Raw genomic sequence first — 22,091 nt, 5'->3', positions numbered from 1 at the left:
ATGTATGGGTAATTTTTAAAATGATGGATAACTGATGTAGCTGAGTCTTAATAATACAGAAAACAATCAAATGGAGGGACAGCATTTCACATGAACTAATACTATAAGAACTGAAGTATTTTCTACTGTGCAAATAATACTGGAGAATCTGTTTACCATGACATCCTCACCATAATTTCATGTTTGGATGATGACTAGAGTTGCCAAATTAATTGTTCCCTCAGAGCTATTTCTGAACTCCAAGCAGGGCCTAAGAGGTTTTTCGAAACACTTTGAGCTAACAATCCAGGGAGAGGGTATTCTGATAGTGATTACATAGGCCTCATGAGACATGATTCTAAGTAGGCATGGAAGCTCCTTGACTGGAGCTCACTGTTCTTATTGTGAAAGGGAAGTGCAAGTTCTAGCTATTACACTTTGGAAAACTGGGGTCCTGTTTCCAGGTCTACAGAACGAGTACTTGAACTTTTCTCAAGGTCTGACTATCAGTGTTTGCTTCTCACACTAACAGGCAACACCGAGGACTTCCTGATCCTCGGGGAATGCATTTTTCTGAAATCAAAAAGAAAAGCCAGTGAGACTGTGGAATCACAGAATCTCATGACATCAGAGCATGAACAAAGACCAGAACCTTGCAAGGCCTTTGCATAACTATGGGAGGATGTGGAAGGCTCACTGGTATTGAGGCTGTTCAGATAATAATAGCATTTGTGAAAAGTAAGTGCCTTCAGTCCGCTCCTCAGAATGTTACTGTGTTTGTTTTTACATTCTAAATTTTCCTTAGTGGAATGTTTTCACCCATGTTAGCCTGGCCCCTATCTTTAGTCATGTTCTTTTAATAGCTCCGGTCTCAGCCTGTCTAGAATCTTTATGAGAAATGACACTGTGTAGATCAAAAGTTCCTGTGTTGGAGCTGATGTCAAGAAAGAATATGTGAAAGGAAGAAAATGTATGTTGTGTTATTTCTAAAATGAAATAAAATTTCAATTAAAATCTAAATTCAATATTGAAAATGAGAAATGGGGAGATAGCTTAGCCAGTAAAGGTGCCTGCCTGATCACCTGATTTAATTGCTGGAATCAATAAAGTGGAGAAAGAGAAATGAGTCTCATAAATTGCCCTATTTTCCTTTGCTTTGACCAGCACACGGGCACCATGGCATGTGCATGGACATGCAAATAGACACACACACACACACACACACACACACACACACACACACACACACTACATTTACAAACAAATAGGCTGGCAATGCCTGGGAGAAAATGAGATATGAAGTCTTCCCTCACTTTTGCAAAAAGTGACCATAGAAGTCCTCCAGAAACGTCTTAATTTCCCAGCCATACAAGAGGCTTTCTTAGGAAGGAGAGGCAAAGAGAGAACAGATTTTACTAAAGAGTAGAAGTACAAATGTGGAAAATAACAGGAAATGAGTTCTTCTTGGTGTGTTTGAATGTCAACTTCCTATCTACAGATCTAACTTACAATAGAAATAACAACTTATGGGTAAATATTTTTAAGATGAATGAAGTTTTATGAATGAATCTCCAGTGCTTGAAACACGGTGAATATCCACCAGATGGTATGGTCTTGTGTGTGCAATGACCATTGTTATTACTGTCATTACTAATGGAGTAGTGAGTGGAAAGGATCTTAGTTCCTAAGGTGTCTACTCTGCTTTAGACTTACATAACTCACTCCTTTAATTCAATTCTTTGTCTTTATTTAACCCAGGTCACTGTATTGTCCATCTCAATACAATAGCTTACCTTTTATAAGTGCTTTGCTTTTACCCTTATTTTGGTTAATGCTTGAGTTGCCCTAATTCAATTTAGAACAGATAAAGGCCAAGAAGAACTAGTACATATGTTCTACTAGAGCTGAAAACCTCACTCAACTCTAAAGTCCACAGTGATGTAATCTAAGGAGGATGTGATGTGAGTCCACTTCATCATTTTATATATTTAAATAAGGAGTGATTGTAGAGGTGGAAATAGTCTTGCTCAGGAAAAAACACAACAATAGGTTTTCTAAAATAGTCAGCTCTGAAAACACATACAAGTAACGTTACACAGACTGGACAAATTATATTTAGGAAATAGATGTATATACATATATTCATGTAACAATAATAAAAAGATTGCTAATAATTTAAATTAGAGCAAGGAGGGGTGTATGGGAAGGTTTTGGAGGGGGAAGGGGAAAGGGAGAAATGATGTAATTATACTATAATCTTAAAAAATAAAGGAGGAAATAAAAAAGCATATTGTTAACAGTGGCAACACTGGCTACCAAGCTTGACCTTTGAATGGAATGAATATGGAGTAAGGCAGAAAAATATCCCATACATTCTATCAAATTACTCTCTGATAGAAATTCAATAATTTTCATATAAAAATTGATAAGGATTTGAACACAATTATGTTTGCCTTTAATCTCAGCATTCAAGAGACAAGAGCAGAAGGATCTCTGTGAGTCCTAGACTAAACTGATGTACTTAAAAGTCAGGAAACCCAGGACTACATAGTGAGATCCTGAATTGCTGGTGAGTTGATCCCTATTGTGTCTGATGTATAACAGCTGTACAAAAAATGGTTTAATAAATTAGTAACATGGGTGTCTCATGATTCTATTTGTATTTAAAGATTATATGTATTAAATAGAGCTATTAGCTTTTGTATTTGAATTTGTCAATACCATTACACTATTATTTATCTGGGATCTTCTTTAGCATTGCTTTATTTTCCTTGAAAAAACAAAGACCCAAGTTAGCAGAAAAAAAGTGTTTGCAAATAAGTATAGAAAACCAGTGTTAACAGAAGACGCTTAAGAACTAAATTATGTACCGTGGAGGGCATAGAGTTCCCTTCACAAGTTCTTGCTCTCGTTGACAAAAGGAAATCGGAGTGGACACAGAGGATAAATTGATAACTTTAAGGCCACTTATGAGAGAGAGAGAGAGAGAGAGAGAGAGAGAGAGAGAGAGAGAGAGAGAGAGAGAGAGAGAGAGAGAGAGAAGAGAGAGAGTCAGTATTTGGGACAAGGGAATCTAAAAGGGGTTAATAAAAAGTTCCACTTTTCATTAAAGGAGAATTAAAGGAAAAAGAAACCATAAAAATGAAAGATGAGTACATCAGGAGAGTAAGAACTGGGTGCTAAGGGCCTTCTTTCGTTATAATTTTTATTATAGGAGGTACAAAATCTCCTTCTGCCCAGGGTGACATGGAACTTGACCAGGAAAGCAGTACTCATCATTTTGGATTACCTGAGAGAAACATTTCACATTAATATTCTCTGGTTTGCGTTTGTAGTCATCCTTGAGCTATTTTGTGTGGCCCAGAAGTCAGGAAGTGTATACATTAGAAAGGAATGACTGTATTTATTGTTGTCAGTTTATCTTTTAGAAGGAATAGGTATTTACATTTTCTGCTATCAGTTTTATGCTTTAGATTGTGGCCTATATACAGACCCTGCCATAGGTTCGTCTTTAACTTTTCAGTAAGTTGTAAGCCATATCTACTTCTTATTTAAAGCCTAATTCATGGGAATGAGTTACAAACAGCTTGGAAATTTTTTGATATTGTGTCTAAAATCCCTTTCCTTTTGAATTTTGTGACTCTCATATCTTTGAAGTATATCAGCAATGGATATCTGAAAGCAAGTACTCTTGTGGTATTGGGGGTATCTATAGTCCATATTTCATCCTCAGCTATGTCGCATTTTTGTTATCACTGGGATTCATGCTGACCTTCAATACAAGAGAGATTATGCCTCAGAGGCAGTCCCTCTTATCTGGTGTATACATGGCTGGCATCATACTCAATATTTATAAAGAGAATTTCTGACCATCAAGCATGCAATTTGTGAAGGGTGTTATATACCACAGCGTTACAGACCACTGGTCATGCTAATTATCTTAGACACATGTATTGATGATCATATGCCTGAAAAGATGCTTGGGAAGCATTGACAAGGAGGGTCCTTTCTTCCCAGTTATTTTTCCTAGCATTCCTAGAAGTTGTAGCTTCATGAAGTTAAGGAAGACCTTAATTAGAGTTTAGTAATAGTTTGCTGGCAACTTTCAGACCATTTATAAATTTTATTACCATATAAGACCACAATTATGTTGACATTATTGCAGTTAGACTATGTATGTCTTATACTTTGTAGGTGTCTATGAAAAACATTATGTAAATTATCTCAATATAGTTAAGAAGAAGCAAAGTCAGGATTAAATGGCCTAGTTTCTATATAATATTTTTATTGCTTTTCAGAGGACAATGAATAGTGACAGAAGTTTACTTAAACATACCACCAAGATCCAGAAGACATGTTCTCAGAATATAAAGTCATATAAAGCAGTGTCTAATGAGAGAGTATTTGACCAGGTCATTTAACTTCTTCTCTTGAAATAGAAGACAATCATTTATATCTACAAAGAAGCTCTTCTAAAAACTGGGTACACCATCTCTTAAATATGAGTTTAGAGTAGCTGGTACTTTATAGAATTCTTGTTTATGTACGTCAGTATAAAGCAATTTGCTGCTTCCCAAAGCATACTCAAAGTTCTTATTAGAAACAACTTCTTAATTGATACTGATGACTGGAATGCTGACTTTTAATCTTCGTGAGGTCAAACATTCTTAAAGCTATGAAGAACCTTTCAGTAGTGACTCAGTTTGTCCTGCTTGGCATCCCACACACAGAGGGTCTGGAGACCATTCTCTTTGTCTTGTTTTTGTCTTTCTACATCTTTACCCTGGTGGGGAACTTACTCATACTCCTTGCAATCGTCTCCTCCACTCGACTTCACACACCCATGTACTTCTTTCTTTGCCAGCTGTCTGTGTGTGACATATTTTTTCCTTCTGTGAGTTCTCCCAAGATGCTATTCTACCTTTCAGGAAATAGCAGAGTCATCTCCTATGAAGGCTGTGTGTGCCAGCTCTTCTTCTACCATTTCCTGGGTGGTACTGAATGTTTCCTATACACAGTGATGGCCTATGACCGCTTTGTTGCCATATGCTACCCTCTACGCTACTCAATCATCATGAGCCATAGAGTATGTGCCTTGCTGGCTACGGGTACATCAGTTTTTGGTTGTATTCATTCAACATTTCTAACTACTCTCACCTTCCAGTTACCCTACTGTGGCCCCAAAGAGGTGGACAATTATTTCTGTGATATTCATGTGGTGATGAAATTAGCCTGTGCAGACACATCAGCCCTGGAGATGGTAGGATTCATCAGTGTGGGTTTCCTGCCCCTCATTTGCTTCTTCTTTATCTTCACCTCTTACAGCTGTATAGTTTACTCCATTCTACAGATTCGCTCCACTGAGGGTCGACACAGAGCCTTCTCCACCTGCAGTGCCCACCTCACTGCCATCTTGCTCTTTTACATGCCAGTGATTTTCATTCATCTGAGGCCAACGCCAAGCCCTTGGTTGGATACAACTGTTCAGGTCTTGAGTAACCTGGTCACCCCTATGCTAAACCCATTGATCTACAGCCTCCGGAATAAGGAAGTAAAATCATCACTGTGGACTGCCCTACGTTCACTGTGCTTCCTAACTGAACAGTTGTAAAGAATGATTAGTAGGAAATATTTAGCTGCCCTTTAGCTTAATGGAGTAGATTCAGCAATTTCTTAAAACTACTCTGTATTTGATAACATGGATATTGCTATCTTAAATTTGTACTATTACAGACAAAAATGCAAGTAACTGGCATCTAGAGAGTAAGTGGTGAATGGAACCTCCGTGGCCAGATGTCTGACTCAGACTGACCTCTATTCTCAGATGAACACAGCAGGCAGGCGAGAGTGGAGCAGTCCTTCCTTAGGCAGAGCAATGTGAGCCTGCTGCTTGTCTACAACTCTTTTTATCCCGCTTTCTTCTCATTATTTTCCACTGGTTTCAGACCCAGTGCTTCTCAATCCTTATTTTTATTGTCCTATCTCCTGCCTCTTCCTCTTCTTTTTCTTCTCCCTGGTGTTTTTCCATGTTTGATGCTATGATAGTTCAATAAAATATTTGCATTAGCTCTGCTACGAATTTATTCAACTAAGGGCTACTGAAGTTTGAGAGAAATTTGTATTTCAATGATCCTGTGACATTGACCCGAAATGGCACTACATAAAAAACAGGACTTGAGGAGCTGACTTTAGTTTATCTTCCAGTATTCTTTTAAAATTCTGTTTTCAGCTAAAATGAACTACAAATGAGAAACCTGATAGTCAATCAAAGAAGGTACTATTTTTGTGGCTGAATTTATTAACAACTTGATTATATGCAGGGGGAATACAGCGGCTGTGTTGTTCATTCTAACAATGATTAAGGAAAGAGAAGAACATGGGAAAGTAGGTAACAAAAGACAATGAGCACAGAGAGACAGTTATTTTCTGCATGCTTGCATAAGAAGCAGACCATAGTCATAGAACCCACCGCATTAATCCAGCAACCCTATCTACTTGAAGACCCTGAAGCAACTTTGGCAAGAGCTCCTGGAAAGTAGGACAACTTTTGCCTGGTCCTTAACTGATCTTAAGCTTCTTCGCACTCTCTCAAATGAACAAGGGCCCAAAGGGGTTTCTGGAAATCTCGTACTATTTGTTTAGTCCACATCAAGCCATCCTCAGTGCTCTCAGGATGCCCACACAACCACAATCTATGACACAATGGAAAGAGCTTTGTCCTGCCTCAATTTGATGTGCCATACTGTGATCAAGCCCATGGGAGGCCTACCCCCTTTGGAAGTGAGTTAGTGGTAGAGAGATGGGGAGTGGGTAAATGGGAAGTGGCAGGGGAATGGGAAGAGAGGAAGGAGTGGAAACTACTGTCAGTATGGAAAGTAAGTGAAAAAATAAAAAGAAGAAAAGATGGAGTCTTGCTCCTTTAAAAAAATAAACTCAGGCAAATGTCAATTGATGAGTAACTTCACGCTTAACTAGACAAAGAAAGGATGAAGTCCTATTGTCTGATAACTGTGGGAGAAGCAAACCACTAAGGGGATCACTAGAATAGGACTGCATTAATACTGTGGCCAATGATGAAGAAAGCATAAAGTATACAGCAGATTTTTCTCATCCTACCCAAGTCATATGTACCATATCACACCTTTCCTTGTTTTTATATCCCAAATAACCCAAATAACACTTCCGGTGCACAGAAAATATATATGAACAAATTACAAACCAAGAATGACTTGAGTGATAGAAACGCAAGGAATTCTTAAGACTAAAAATTGTGACACGTTATTTTCCTTTATAACATGCATTCATGATCTAAGAGACTAGGCAAGAAAGGCATGCAGGGAGAAGGGGAATATCATCGAAGAGAAGAAACTGAGACCTAAGTTCTTGCCTCTTAGCGCTGAGCATCATTAAGACTTACGTGGTAGATTAAAATGATTCTTTTTTTTCCAAGAATCATTGTTTTTATTTGTAGAAATCAATCAATTTATGCTGAAATACTAGAAATACAAAATAACAATAGTTTTTTTAAAATGATTCTTTCTAAGGACCTTTCTTAAATGATCCTCTCTAAGACCATGCACACATGAGCACAAAATCAGACATCACCAAAAGAAAAAGCAGGTAGATGATGCAGAAAAAGTATGAACTTTGTAGGAAAGAAACTGTTTAGAGTTGAGTTGGAGGAATCCCTTCAGTGAACTCAGAAGAGACAGTGAGGCCAAAGGAAAACTGGCTGAATAGTGAGGGTAAAAGAATGAGTAAACTTTTGTGACCATAAGCCTGAAGGCATCATGCTCCACAGTTGTCAATGGGAGACTGCGTGGCTTATGAAAAATCAGCTTGAGGAAAATGTCTTCACAACACATGCACTTATAGAAATAAGAGCCCAGAACTAGCTATTTGAGCACCATCATGCCAGTGTGTAGAACCTATGCAAAAAACATATTATGTGACCAAAAGACTCAGTCTGAATTTGCTATATGTAACATGTTTCTTTTGACAAAATTTCCTTTCTAAGATGTAGGTTCTTAAATTAGTGAAATTTGTGAAAATTATTCCGTTAAGTTTTTAATTATATGGTAGATCAAATTTTATCTTAAATTATATCCATATATACTGATGTAAATAAACAGCAAATTAAAATGTAAAGCACAGAAAGGGCTCTTTTATTGATGATAGAAACATAGGCTTTAAACTTGTGAAAATAATTCTAAGAAGTGATGGTCCTCTTCCTCGTGTGAAGAAATCATTCTCATACATGCAAATTTGAAGGCCTGGACAGATAAAACCAAATATGATGAGGACAATAGAATTCATCCTCTGGTCTAGCAGAATGAAAGATGTGACAGTTTCTTGGAACTGCTGAATCAGGGGGTCACACATATTACTCTGGTTAGCTGAGGGTTACATGGAAACCATGAATCTGAAGCATAAATGCATTTTATATAGTATATTCATTTTTAATATGTTTAAACCAAATGGGTAAGTTCCTTTTTTGAATGATCAAATATTTAATAAGTTTTTTTCACATCAAATATTTAATAAGTGTCTCCCGAATCCCAAATATGTATTATTGGGCTTTATTATGCAAAGGGATAGTGTACACACTGGCTTTATTGTTACATGACTGAAAAAATATAACTCTTAGAAATTACCTGTCAGGGGAGAGCATATTCAATGACCAAACTGTTACAGAGACAAGGAAATATCTGGCTAAGAAAGTGTTTAAAGAAAGCCAAACATTGCCACAAAGACTTACTCTAAATCATGTTGTCAATTTCTTCAGGGTTTGGCACATAATTCCAGATAGTTTACATATCTCTCAACCCACATGGATGCAATCTCAGGAGATTCATAACACAGGATGAATGAGCTACTTCTAGCATAACATTGTCTTACAGTAAGTTTCTTTTTACAAAATAAAATGACTACACCATAAAACACTGACAGAAAGTATAGTATGGTAAATTTGTAAGCCAACAGCAGGACAAGTGGTACAGTAGTCTCATTTATATCAGAATTACTGCAAGCTAGGGCATCACTAGGCAATAGAACGTATCTGACAGAGGGTTGATCTCCAAAATTTACAAAGAACTCAAGAAGCAAGTCTCCAAAACATCAAAGGATCCAATTAAAAATTGGGATGCAGGACTAAATAGAGAATTTTCAATAGAGGAGTCTAAAATGGCTGAGAGGCACTTGAGAAAGTGCTCAACATCCTTAGCCATCCGGAAAATGCAAATCAAAACAACTCTGAGATACCATCTCACTCCTGTCAGAATGGCTAAAATCAAAAACACCAAAGACAATTTATGCTCGAGGGGATGTGGTGAAAGGGGGGCACTCCTCCATTGCTGGTGGGAGTGCCAACTGGTTCAGCCACTTTGGAAATCAGTATGGAGATTCTTCAGAAAAATGGGAATAAACCTACCACAAGACCCAGCAACTCCACTCTTAGGCATATATCCAAAAGATGCCCATTCATACAACAAAGAGGCCTGTTCCACTATGTTCATAGCAGCTTTATTTGTGATAGCCAGAACTTGGAAGCAACCTAGATGTCCCTCAATTGAAGAGTGGATAGAGAAAATGTGGTACATTTACACAATGGAGTACTATTCAGCAGAAAAAATAATGGAATCATGAGATTTGCAGGCAAATGGATGACACTAGAAGAAACTATCCTGAGTGAGGTAACCCAGTCACAAAAAAGAGAAACATGGCATGCACTCTCTCATATATGGATTTTTGACATAGATCTGGAGAGTGCCAGCCTACAATTCCATGGCCAGAGAGTCTGGGAAACAGAAACTTCATTCAGTGGCTGATGGAAGAAGAGGCAGACTCCCTTGGTTAAGTACTGAGCTGAACTCAAGAAAGCCAGTAACAGAGAGGGAGGACTGATGACCAAAGGGATTAAGACTGGGCTGGTTTAACCCCCAGAATCAGCTGACCTGACAAAGGTTAACTCTTGAATCCCAGGCATCAGCCTGGGAAGCCAGCATGGGACTGATCAATACCCCCTGAATGTGGGTGTCAGTGAGGAGGCCTAGGGAATCTATTGAGCCTTGGGCAGCAGATCAGTACCCATCCCAAGTATACACACGGACTTTGGACTCCCATCCAACAATGGGAGGTGCACTCTCACCCTGAACTCTTGGGGGTGGGTCTAGGCCCTGCCCTGTATGAAATGACAGACTATGGACACCCCCATGGAGGGCCTCACCCTCCCTGGGGGAATGAGGGGATAACGGGGGGGGCGGTTGGGGGGGAGGGCATGGGAGGAGGGGAGGGAAAGGGAGAGGGACCTGGACCTGACTTGTGAAGCAACCTTGTTTCTTATCTAAATTTAAACTGAGAAAAAAAGAAAGTATGTATAGTCTCATGATGGTCCTCTGGGACAACATGATGCTCTTTGATTGGAACCATTTGCATGATGCTGGTGCATGATTTAAGTAGAATGATGGATAACAAATGGGAGTTATTTCATATTAATTATTTCTATGTAAATGTTCTTCCTAGTGATTTAGTATAACTAAGTATTCTCTTCACCTCCTTAATTTTTTTAATCTTTTGAGATTATAGTTATATTATTTCTCCTTTCCCAAATCTTCCCATAATCTATCTTCAAGTCCATAGCCTCTTTTATCATTATTATTGCATGCAAATATGCATATGTATGTGCATATGTGTATTCATATGTATCCCTAAATATATAAATACAGCCTTCTCAGTCTGTATAAAGCTGCTTTTATGTATGCTTTCAGGACTGAGTGTTACATTGAAAGGAAACCTAAGTGGAGCCAAGTCTATAGTTAGCCATCTTAAATTTTAATAGCCTGTTCTAGAACTGCTATGATCTGATAATGAGTTAAAATCAACAGGAAATAAGAGACCATGAGAAACAATGGAATGATGTAAATTTGAAAAATAATATATTTTTATTTTGCAACTTGCAGAGTTCCTAGGGAATAGGTGGTCCAATGAGACATTTACACAGAGGAGAAGTTGAGATGGTCAGGAGGGATGAAAATACTCTTTAAGGAATATCTTCCTTACTGCACTGTTGTGTAATAAGTGTTTAATCACTCTCTGATCTCAGAAGACTTCCTTTCTTGAAGTAATGAGATTCTAGAGGGACTATGACATCATTTAAAATCCCACAAATGCAGAAGGTCCTTCCACTTCTACTATCCTGTCACGTAGGGTTAGTACACTCTACTATGCATGGTACTGAAATAAAAAGAAGCCATGTGTGAATTTTAGATTAAAAAATAGCTCAAGCCCATTGCTGGTACCATGGAAGGGGAAACATTTGGTGAGGGGAAATCCCTGTCACCTTTAGAACAACAAAATGTTTACTTCCTTAATTGAGCTGTTATGATCTGTGACCAAGTAAGTGCTCAAATCTGCTTCCTTTCCTTCTTAAGTTCTGTTTTTCACACTTTTGAAGTCCTAGGGTATAAGGATTTATAGGAAAGTCCTGACATCAGGCTGCCTCTTCCATCAGTGCATTGGTCAGTGTCCTCGTGCCACTCGGTGTCTTATGACATGTAGGAATGATGATTTTTTTTACTGGGTCATTATTCATTGTTTGTTAATTAATCACCTCTTATGTGTCATAGCATTGCAAAAGATTGCAGTTATAGAATTTAGTTAAATATTTTTCTTCAAAGAGGGAAAAGAATGATCTTTATCAAAGATATATAAGACAAATGCACAGGCTTGTCTTCCTAATTATCTGAAAGGTAAATGTAACTGTTGATTTGTGTCTGCCTTTTTTTCTTATATTCTAAAATATAGTATTTTCAAAGTCTGTCCTCTCATTATATATCTCCAGACCTTATTCTTTCTCCCCAGGTTATCTAACTCATACTTTACATATTCGCTGATAATTCAGTGCAGTCACCTTCCTAGATGCTTTAGTAAGAGGCTCCCACTGTGTCCATGAAACCATGATCTCACCATGTAGATTTGTGCATAAAAATGTCTCAAGGACATCATCATATTAAATCTATGCAGCAACCCTTTAAAGTGAGTTTTGTTTCACTAGCATGAAGCTCACTTAGTAGATGTCCACTATAAATCAGGTATGATTGACAACAGCACCTCATATGCTCGTAACAGCACCTATGCAGTCACACAGCACATCCTAGTAGCATACATCAAAAACCAGTGTCATGCAGCGCAAATGAGGAGCAAATGAGAAGTAATGGCAACTCGATAGTCTGACATGAATTTTCCTCTTTACTCTCACAATGTTGCTTTCAATAGTCACAATATTCCATTTTACTCTCAAAAAGTCTGCCCGAAATGGGGACTTGCCTGTTGACTTTGGCTTGAGATTTCTGATGTACAATTTTATCCTTGCTTAAAATGAGAATGTGAGTTTAAAGTTATAAATTATGAACCTATAGTTATAATATCAAAAATCAGAATTGGACCAATTCAGATCTTCAGCATCCATATAGGACTGGGTATGATAGTGCACATCTGCATGGTGACAGGTAGAGTCTGAGGGCTTGAAGGCCAGCTAAACAAAACACCCAGCTCCAGTCAGTAGAAGACCCTGTCTTTAAAAATCAAGGTAGGGAGACAAAAATCAATATAACTGGACTTGATCCTTGGCCTCCATATGAGCTCACACAGGCTACCTATCTACATACATACAAACACAACCCCCACATGCACACGCACACACACGTGAGACTTTTTTCTTTTTACATGAATTTGTAATTCTTATGATCTTGCCTAGTGGTAGGAATACACCTAGAGAGAGGCTTTAGGGTTTATGTGTTTGTTTATTTTTATTTGACACTTGTTGTTTGTTTTTGAATTTGTAGTGGAAAATGTTAGAAAATGGTGGAAAACAGCGAATAGTGCTATTTTCATAAGGCGTTTCTTGTGGGTTTTCTTTGATTTGAATTGTAATCCAGTAGGCCTGCAATGTGGGGATGAAAGCTGAATGTTGTGGTTCTATAGTTCAGTTTTTCAAAGCCCCAGATAAGGTTCCAGGCTGAGAGTAATCATGTCTGAGTCTTCAAAAATGTGGTGTCAAAACAAATAGGTAACACCGCAAATATGTTTTATAGGTGAAATAATCAGTAGTAACTATTATAGACATGGTCTCTTCTTGGAACAGATAGTCTATCTATGCCCAACTTGTTTTTCAGGGATGCATCCCCTGAGAAAAGACTTGTTTCAGCTCTTCAGTAAAGATGACGCAAGATCAGAGTTAGATTAAAAATTGAAGTCTTTTTTTTTTTAGGGACCTCTAGCTTTTTAGACACTGGATTCAAGTCTCACCATATCACCATGTAAGGATATTGAAGGTATTGACTTATAACTTCCAAGGTTTTCAAAGACAAAATTCACACACAGAAATTATTAATTGTAAGGAAAGATCAGAAAAAATGAATACAAATGTTAGCTATCATAGCAATGATCACCAGTTAATATCTGTATAATTTATATCTCAAGATGATAGATAAAGTAAAAATGCAATTTGAAACACTGTTCATGGTTGAATTCCAAGAACCTTGAAGTGAAAGCATGTCAATAGACTTGTTATCACACTTACTCAGAGGGTCTTTGGGGTTCTCAGCATATTCAATTGCCTATTTCTGGTCAAATGGGACAAAACAAATCATGGTATGGTGACTGTTAAAGACAGTGCATGGGGATGAATATCACAAAAGAATACAATCTACATGTCTGCTGTAGAGCATTCTTCCTTTATTTAGCAATATCAAACTATGTACTAATATCTATTAGGAATATTGATACATGTTAAACATGTTTATCTTAACTTTTTGGTATATAACACATTTTCAAACATTAAATGTTCAAGAAGTATAGGATTAATTTTGTTTTAATACAATAACCAGCCAAAATTCAATATGTAATAATTATTAACATTGTACAATATTTTGCATTCATTTCATTACATAGCATGTAAGTAATTAAAATCTAAAACCTACAAAAGACAGCATGCTGCTAAAATCCAGGGAACTTAAAAATCTAAGAAAATAGTGAAAAAGTTTCACTTTAAGTACATTTTTATGAAAATAAATATTGTCATATGAGTTAATATTCCAACCAAGATACATAAAATGCATGTGTGTATCTATTGACATTTATACGCACATACATATATATGTGTGTGAATTTAGAATACTGTAAATACTACACAAATTGTACACTATGATGACTCACACTTCAAATTAGATGTGAAGGTCCCCAAGTTCAACTTTGATTGACATTTCAGGATACTGGTTGATGCCACTGAGTGTTTAACATACTCTAAAAAGAAAAAGGAGGAAAATTTTCTAGGTTAGATTTTCATTCTGTATTAATTTTGAACAAAGGATTATGGGAATTAGCTAAACCATGTCACTCTTTGCTATTTGGAACTCTTTCTTCTTACTTCATCCATTGCTTCAGCACATTAAGGTTTTATTTTGTTCCCATTCATGTTTGAGAGGAAATCTGTGTTCGCATTATGTTTTATAGCACACAAATGACCTTTAAATAATTCCCATTTTTATTTCTAAGGGAAAATTAACAAAAATTTATGACATTAAATACATTACTAATATCAACCTCTATATTCATATTTTCATGTTTTGGAAAATTCAAAACAGGCTTCCTGGACTATGGGAAATCACACATTGCTGGATGAATTTATTCTATTGGGAATACCCCAGACACAAGGACTGGAGACTCTGCTCTTTGTTGTGTTCTTATTCATCTACTTCTTCACATTGCTTGGAAATTTGCTCATCTTTGCAGCAATAGTTTCTTCACCTACCCTTCACACCCCTATGTATTTCTTCTTGGGACTTCTATCCATTTTTGACATGCTATTCCCATCAGTAACCTGTCCCAAGATGCTTCTTTATCTCTCTGGTCAGAGTTCAGCCATCTCCTACAAAGGCTGTGCTGCCCAGCTCTTCTTCTATCACCTTCTGGGTTCTACTGAAGGATGCCTCTATTCTGTGATGGCTTATGATCGTTATGTCGCCATCTGTCACCCACTGAGATACATGCTCATCATGAGACCTGGAGTGTGTGTGAGCTTAGTCACAGTATCCTGGTTAGTAGGTTGTCTTCAGTCCAGCATCCTGACATCCTTTACCTTTCACTTAACTTACTGTGGACCCAACCATGTCCATCATTTCTTCTGCGACATTCCTGCAGTTTTACCCCTGGCTTGTACTGATAGTAAACTGGCTCAGAAGGTGGGTTCCATCAATGTTGGCTTTCTGGCTCTGATGCTTCTCTTCAGTGTTTGTGTCTCTTATGCACACATTGGGATTGCCATTCTGAGAATCCGTTCAGCAGAAGGCAGGCAGAAAGCATTCTCCACCTGCAGTGCCCACCTCACTGCCATCCTCTGTGCCTATGGACCCGTAATCATCATCTACCTACAGCACACACCAAACCCCCTGCTTGGTGCTGTGGTGCAAATATTAAATAACATTGTCTCACCCATGCTGAACTCTTTAATCTATTCCCTGAGGAACAAGGAAGTGAAGAGATCCTTAAGAAGGGTGTTTCACAGTTTAGCTTAGGTGGTCAGGAATGAATTATGGAGTTAGCAATGAATTTTGAAAAGTTATTTTCTCTTATCATCAATCTCCTGTTTCATTCTCTTAAACAAATGAGTCAAAAATAGGAAACACTTATTTGTGGGATTTTCTATTTTGTATATCCATCATCACCAACGTCTCATAAATAATTATAAAACCATTGTTATTTGCCATGCTTTTCCTGGACAAATACCCTGCATCATCTTAAAACAGCTAAAGACAATTTTCTTGTCATTATAAAAGGCTTTCTTTTTTTATTAAATTTAGAAAAGATCTTTGCTCCTCCTTTACTCCTCTCTGTGTCAAGTCTGGCCACACTTCAACTTCCATTGTGCCTGAAATGCACTTCTGCTTCCTGCCTACTGCCATTTCCTTGTCACATTTTATAGACTCTTAAAGTATATTTTTAGAGGAGTAGTTCTTCAGACACTGAGATGATATTTTTCACAAATATGACCACAAAGGAAAGTTTACACATTCCTAAAGGTGCTCTAAATAAGGTTCCCAACATACCAAAGCAGTTTGATTTATCATTCAGTATCCAGAGGTTTAGTTCAAAACAGTTGACTTAAAAATTCTTGATGTTTGATGACAAGAACTTTACTTCTTGAGTCATAGCTGTTGACTTCCATACTTTACCCACTCAAATACATTCAGAAATAAGTAAATAAAGGTAAGATTTAGACATCTATACATACACACATACACAGCCTGTTAAGTCCAAAGGAATAAAGTCTGGAAATGTACCATTCATTGTTAGCTCTCAAGAGAATTCATGACAGAAAAGATTGAGTCAGAAAACTGGGAATGATCACAGACACAAGTCTTGATACATTGACTGTGTCATCACCGGTCATTTTATTACAATTTTGGCTCCAGTTTTAGGTAAGGTAAAGTCTTTTTCTCTGTGCCATATTCAGGTAAATTTAGGATTGCCCCATGTCATCTTATATAATCCTGAGTCATGATTTTATCCCTGCATTATGATTCCAATCATTAAATTACTATCAGCCTAAATAATTTGACAGGTTCCCATCCTTTGGTATGGGATAGGTCCTACTGGTTCAGTAATTAAGCTCATTTAATTTTCTCTCCAAGTATCAGTTTACTAACTGGACCTCTACCTACTATGTGTATGAGAATTATTTCTCATAAAAATATCAGAAACCTTGTTGTATGAATTTGCATATTTTGTATATATGCCTAAGAGTAGAATTGCTGGGTCTTTGCTGAAGGTGTTTATCAGCAAAAGGTGTTCCCTTTCACAGTTTTTTGAGTCAGTTATGTAAACTAGCAGCATTATTTGTAATAGCCAGAACCTGGAAGCAACCTAGATGTCCCTCAACTGAAGAGTGGATAGAGAAAATGTGGTACATTTACACAATGGAGTACTACTCAGCAGAAAAAAAACAATGGAATCTTGAAATTCACAGGCAAATGGATGGCACTAGAAGAAACCATCCTGAGTGAGGTAACCCAGTCACAAAGAGAGAATCATAGTATGTACTCACTCATTTATGGTCTTAGATATGGATCAGGAGAGTTCCAGTCTGCAATTCCACTGACAGTGAGTCTGGGAAACAGGAAAGAGCCAAAGAGAGAGCCCAGAGAAGAGGAATGAGGCAAGATATCCTGAACAAATTGGGAACACGGCGGGGGGGGGGGTGAGGGCAGTGTGAGCTGGGAAGAAGAGAGGGGGAGAAGATGAGAGAGCAGGTCATGGGGGAACAGGAAGGTTGAGTGAGGGGGGGATAGAATAGGGGAAGAACAGGATGAGAAATACCATAATAGAGGGAGTCATTATATGTTTGGGGAGAGATCTGGCATCAGCGAGACCTCTAGCTATCTACAAGGATGACACGAACTGACAAACTAAGCAATAGTGGAGAGACTACCTTAAATGCCCATTCCTGATCATGAACTTGACGTCTACCTTATATGCCATCCTTGAACCTTCATCCAGTGACTGGTGGAAGCAGAGGCAAACACCCACAGATAAACACTGAACTGAACCCATGCAACCCAGTGACAGAGAGAGAGGAGCGATGAGCAAATGGGCAAAGAATGGGCTGCCAAAACCAGCAGAGACAGCTGATCTGAACAAGGGGGAGCTCTTTTACCCCAGACAAATAACTGTGAGGACAACATGGGACTGATACAGACCCCTGAGTCAGTGAGGAGGCCTGGGCAACCTATGGGGCCCTGTGCGGTATATCAGTATTTATCCCTGGCATAAAAATGGACTTCGTGTGTCCATAACACAAAGAGGGATGCTCTCTCAGCCTGGACTCTTATGGGAGTGCCTGGACCCTGCCCTGAGCGAAATGACAGACTCTGGATATACTCTATGTGGCAGGAAGTGGGGATAGGGTGGGAGGCTGGAGGGGGTAGCAGGGGGGTGCGGGAGAAGGGGAGGGAGAGGAAACTGGGATTGACATGTGAAGCAAGCTATTTAAAACTAAAGTAAAAAAGAAAAAAATCTACTTAAAAAATCAGAATCCAACGGGGAAACAAGAATATATTTGGTGATTTGATGAGCATGAACCCCATTGGCTCACCTATTTGAACTTTATCCCTGCTTGGGAGAACTGTTTGAGAAGGATTAGGATGTGCGATCGTGTTGGGGGAAGTCTCTTCCTAGGGGTTGGGAATTGAGGTATAATTCCTAGTGTTCTCTCTTACCTCACGGATATAAATCAAGGTGCGAGGCCTCAGATGTTCTTTTGCTCAACCTTCATGAACTCTAATCCTCTGAAACCATAGGTCAAATAAAGCACTGTTTTTTTTACAAGTTCTATTGGTAGCTATGTCTTATCCCAGCAACAGAAAAAAAAACTAAGAAAGTTATATTTACTGAGGATTCTACTTCACATGAGATCTTCATTTTCATGACATTTTAGTCACTTGTGGGATTTGTTTCCATTTTTGTTTTCCTAAATCTCCAAATTTTTTAAACCATAATATAAAACAAAATATAGTATCATATGTGAGAATATTCTTCCCTTAAATGAAGTAAGAAGAAAATGAAACCCATAAAGACAGAGAAAAAGTGCCATGTGATGTAACATAATGATTATACATCTCTACTAAAATGACTGACAATCATCTAACCACAGAAAGCCTTAGTGATACATTTTGTGGATATATATTCTAGGCTACATTTGTTGCTTTGATGGTTTGACACTGATGGGAGAATCCACTGTGTCATGGCATCTGGAAAGGTTGAGATGTTCAATAATACTTTTACAGAGAACAGAATGCCCAAAGGACAAGACCAATTAAGACTTGTTGATTGAAATACTAGATACTACTTAACAACTCAAACTGTGATTGAAGTGCATAGTTGTTGTCACATAATAGGAACATGCTTTGATATTTAAACTAGAGAACACAAATATATCCAAATGACAACCTCTGTTTCTAAATAAGAATGTATGTCTTCTGTTTCCCTTTAAATTTCCCAGAGAGATCCAAGTGTCCCGGCTTTGAGACCTCCTTTTTCCCTACCCGCTCTGGGTCTGTGGATTACAACATGCTTATCCTTTACTTTAAAGCTAATAGACACTTATGAGTAACTACATACCATACCATGTTTGACTTTCTGTATCTGGGTTACCTCCCTGAGGATGTTGTTTTCTAGTTCCATTCATTTGCTTTGAAATTTCATGATACCATTTTTTTTAAAGCTGTACCATATTTTCTTTACCCATTCTTCAGTTGATGGAAACCTAGGTTGTTTCCAGTTTCTGGTTATTATGTATAAAGCTACTATGAATATAGTTGAGCAAGTGTCCTTGTGGTATGATTGAACTTTCTTTGGGTGTACTTCCAAGAGTGGCATACGTAAGACTTGAAGTAGGTTGATTCCCAATTTTCTGAGAAGCTGCCATATTGATTTCCAAATAGATTGTACAAGTTTACATTCCCACCAGCAATGGAAGAGTAATTCCCTTGCTCTATATCCTGCCCAGCATAAGATGTCACTTGTGTTTTTGACCTAGGTCATTCTGGCATGTGTAAGATGCAACCTCAGAGTTGTTTTGATTTTCATTTCCCTGATGGCTAAGGATGTTGAACATTTTTTAAAGAGTTTATTGCCGTTTGTGATTCTTCCATTGATAGTTCTTTGCTTATGTCTGTACCCCACTTTCATTCGAATTATTTGGCTTATTGATGTCTAGTTTCTTGAGTTCTTTATATATTTTTAAAAATAATTCCTCTGTCTGATGTGGGGTTGGTGAAGATCTTTTCCCATTCTGTATGCCTCCATTTTTCCTATTGGCAGTGTTATTTGCCTTACAGAAGCTTTTCAGTTTCATAAGGCTTCATTTATTATTTGTCAATCTTAGCATCTGCACTATTGGTGTTCCATTAAGGAAGTTGTCCCCTGTGCCAGTGAGCTCAAAGATATTTCTTACTTTATCTTCTATCAAATTTATGTGAGCTATTCGATCCACTTGGACTTGAGTTTCTGCAGGGTGATAGATGTGAACCTATTTGCTTTCTTCTACACCCACTTATACCAGCACCATTTGTTGAAGATGCTTTCTTTTTTCCAATTGTATAGTTTGGATTCATCATTGACATTCAGGTGTCTATAGGTGTATAGACTTACATATTGGTCTTTTATTTGATTCCATTAATCCACCTGTCTGCTTTTGTACAAATACCATACTGTTTTTATTACTACAGGGCTGAGGTAGACCTTGAAATCAGGGATGGTGATATCTCCAGTTTTTTTATTGTACTGGATTGTTTTAGCTATCCTGTGTTCTTTGTTTTTCCAAATGAAGTTGAGTATTTTTCTTTCAAGGTTTGTAAAGAATTATATTGAGATTATAATGTGGATTGTGTTTGAATCTGTAGATTACTTTTGGTAAGATGGTGATTTTTACTACTTTAACCCTACTGATCCATGCACATGGGAGATCTTTCCATCTTCTGATATCTTCAACAATTTATTTCTTCAAAGACTTGAAGTTCTTGTCATACAAGGTTTTCTGATTGGACAGGGGATGGTGGGGACGAGAACATGAGGGATCAGGTAGAATGGGTGTAAGGAAAGAGTACTGATGATCCAACTGAAAGGGAGGCACTTCATGGTCAGGTAGAAACCTAATGCAAGTCAAACCCCCATGAATTTACAAGAATGACAACAGCTAAAACACCTAGCAATAGGGCATATATAGCTTGTATTGACCATCTTCTGTGACCAGGCAAGACTTCCAGTGGAGGGATTAGAACATCAACCCAGCCACATAACCTTCAACTACAGTATGTCCTGCCTATGGTATGTGCTGGGACTAGTGCCTTACCCAATTGTCATCAGAGAGGCTTCATCCAGCAACCAAGGGAAATAGATACAGAGACCCATAGGTGAACATTAGGTCAAACTTGGGAATCCTGCTAGGCAGAGGAAGTAAGAATTGTAGGAGCCACAGACATCAAGGAAATCACAAGAAGACCCAAAGAATCAACTAACTTGGGATCATAGGAGCCCACAGAGACTGATCTAACAACCAGGGAGACTTCTGGGGAGTTCCTTAGGCCCCCTGTGCATATGTGAAATTTGTGTATCTTGGTCTTCTTGTGGGATTACTAATAGTGGGATCAGGGATGGTGTATGACTCCTTTACTGGCTTTTGGGACCCTATTCCTCACCCTGAGTTGCCTTGTTCAATGTTAATACAAGGAGAGAGAGTTGCTTATTCTCACTGAAACTTGATATGCCATGTTTTGTCAATATGAACAGAAGGCCTGCCCTTTAATGAATAAAAAGGTGCAAGAGTAGATGGGGGTGCAGAAGGACTGTGGGGAAGCAGGGACTGGGAGGATAAGAGGGAGGGGAAACTGTGTTTGGGATATAAAAGAGAGAAATAAATTGATATGGGATGTCCTTCTGTATGCTGCAAATATGTGTTGCTTCTATTATGGTTGATGAATAAAGCTAATTTTGCCAAAGGCCAGATTGAATGCAGCCAGGTGAGAAATATAACAAAGATGCAGAGAGAAAGAAGGACAGGTCAGAGAGATGAAACATAGCTGCCAGGAGGTAACAGGCCACGAGTCACATGGTAAAATATAGAATAAAGAATTGGGTTAATTTAATTGTGAGAACCAGTCAGTAATATGCTGGAGCCATTGGCCAAGCAATTATAATTAATAATAAGCCTCTGTATATTCAGGAACTGGTGGGTGGGACGTGAAACCTCCAGCCATAATAAATATTATAAAAAGAATGGAATATAAGAAATGCAACATTTTACCATCATTTTGTAATCCCCTTCTAAATATGTACTAATTTGACTCCAAGGAAATAAAACTGAGAACACATTAAAGATTTCTTATGACTAAATCATGTTATTTAAAAACATACGGACTCTTAGAATTTTATTAAAATTTGCCTTATCAGAAATGAAAAAACAACATGGAAAAGAAAATAATTTCACAGAAATTCAACTGAAGCCATGAGTGTCATTTCTCATAACACATAGAACGATTAAAACTTAGAAAAACTTAGGT

The 22,091-nt window shown here is 37.9% G+C and overlaps 2 protein-coding genes across 3 annotated transcripts; both read left to right on the top strand.

Moving 5' to 3' along the window:
- Positions 1-4,654: 4,654 nt before the first annotated feature.
- LOC101840085 (olfactory receptor 149) lies at positions 4,655-6,862 on the top strand. 2 transcript variants are annotated; one of them, XM_005069379.2, is made up of 3 exons: positions 4,655-5,544; positions 6,251-6,264; positions 6,831-6,862. In XM_005069379.2, exons 1-3 carry the CDS (start codon positions 4,655-4,657, stop codon positions 6,860-6,862), a joined length of 936 nt encoding a protein of 311 aa, XP_005069436.2. The 2 variants fall into 2 exon arrangements, with proteins under 2 accessions (XP_005069436.2, XP_021082347.1); XM_021226688.1 differs by lacking the exons at positions 6,251-6,264; positions 6,831-6,862 and having other exon boundaries at positions 4,655-5,590.
- Positions 6,863-14,633: 7,771 nt separating this feature from the next.
- Positions 14,634-15,551, top strand: LOC101839813 (olfactory receptor 148-like). The gene has a single exon (XM_005069378.3). It carries the CDS (start codon positions 14,634-14,636, stop codon positions 15,549-15,551), a length of 918 nt encoding a protein of 305 aa, XP_005069435.2.
- Positions 15,552-22,091: the final 6,540 nt, after the last annotated feature.

The sequence above is a fragment of the Mesocricetus auratus genome, unplaced genomic scaffold (genome assembly GCF_017639785.1).
Source record: "Mesocricetus auratus isolate SY011 unplaced genomic scaffold, BCM_Maur_2.0 Super-Scaffold_100022, whole genome shotgun sequence".
NCBI classification, from domain to species: Eukaryota; Metazoa; Chordata; class Mammalia; order Rodentia; family Cricetidae; genus Mesocricetus; species Mesocricetus auratus.
Note: the sequence above shows the minus strand (reverse complement) of the source record. Positions and strands in the feature narration are given on the sequence as shown.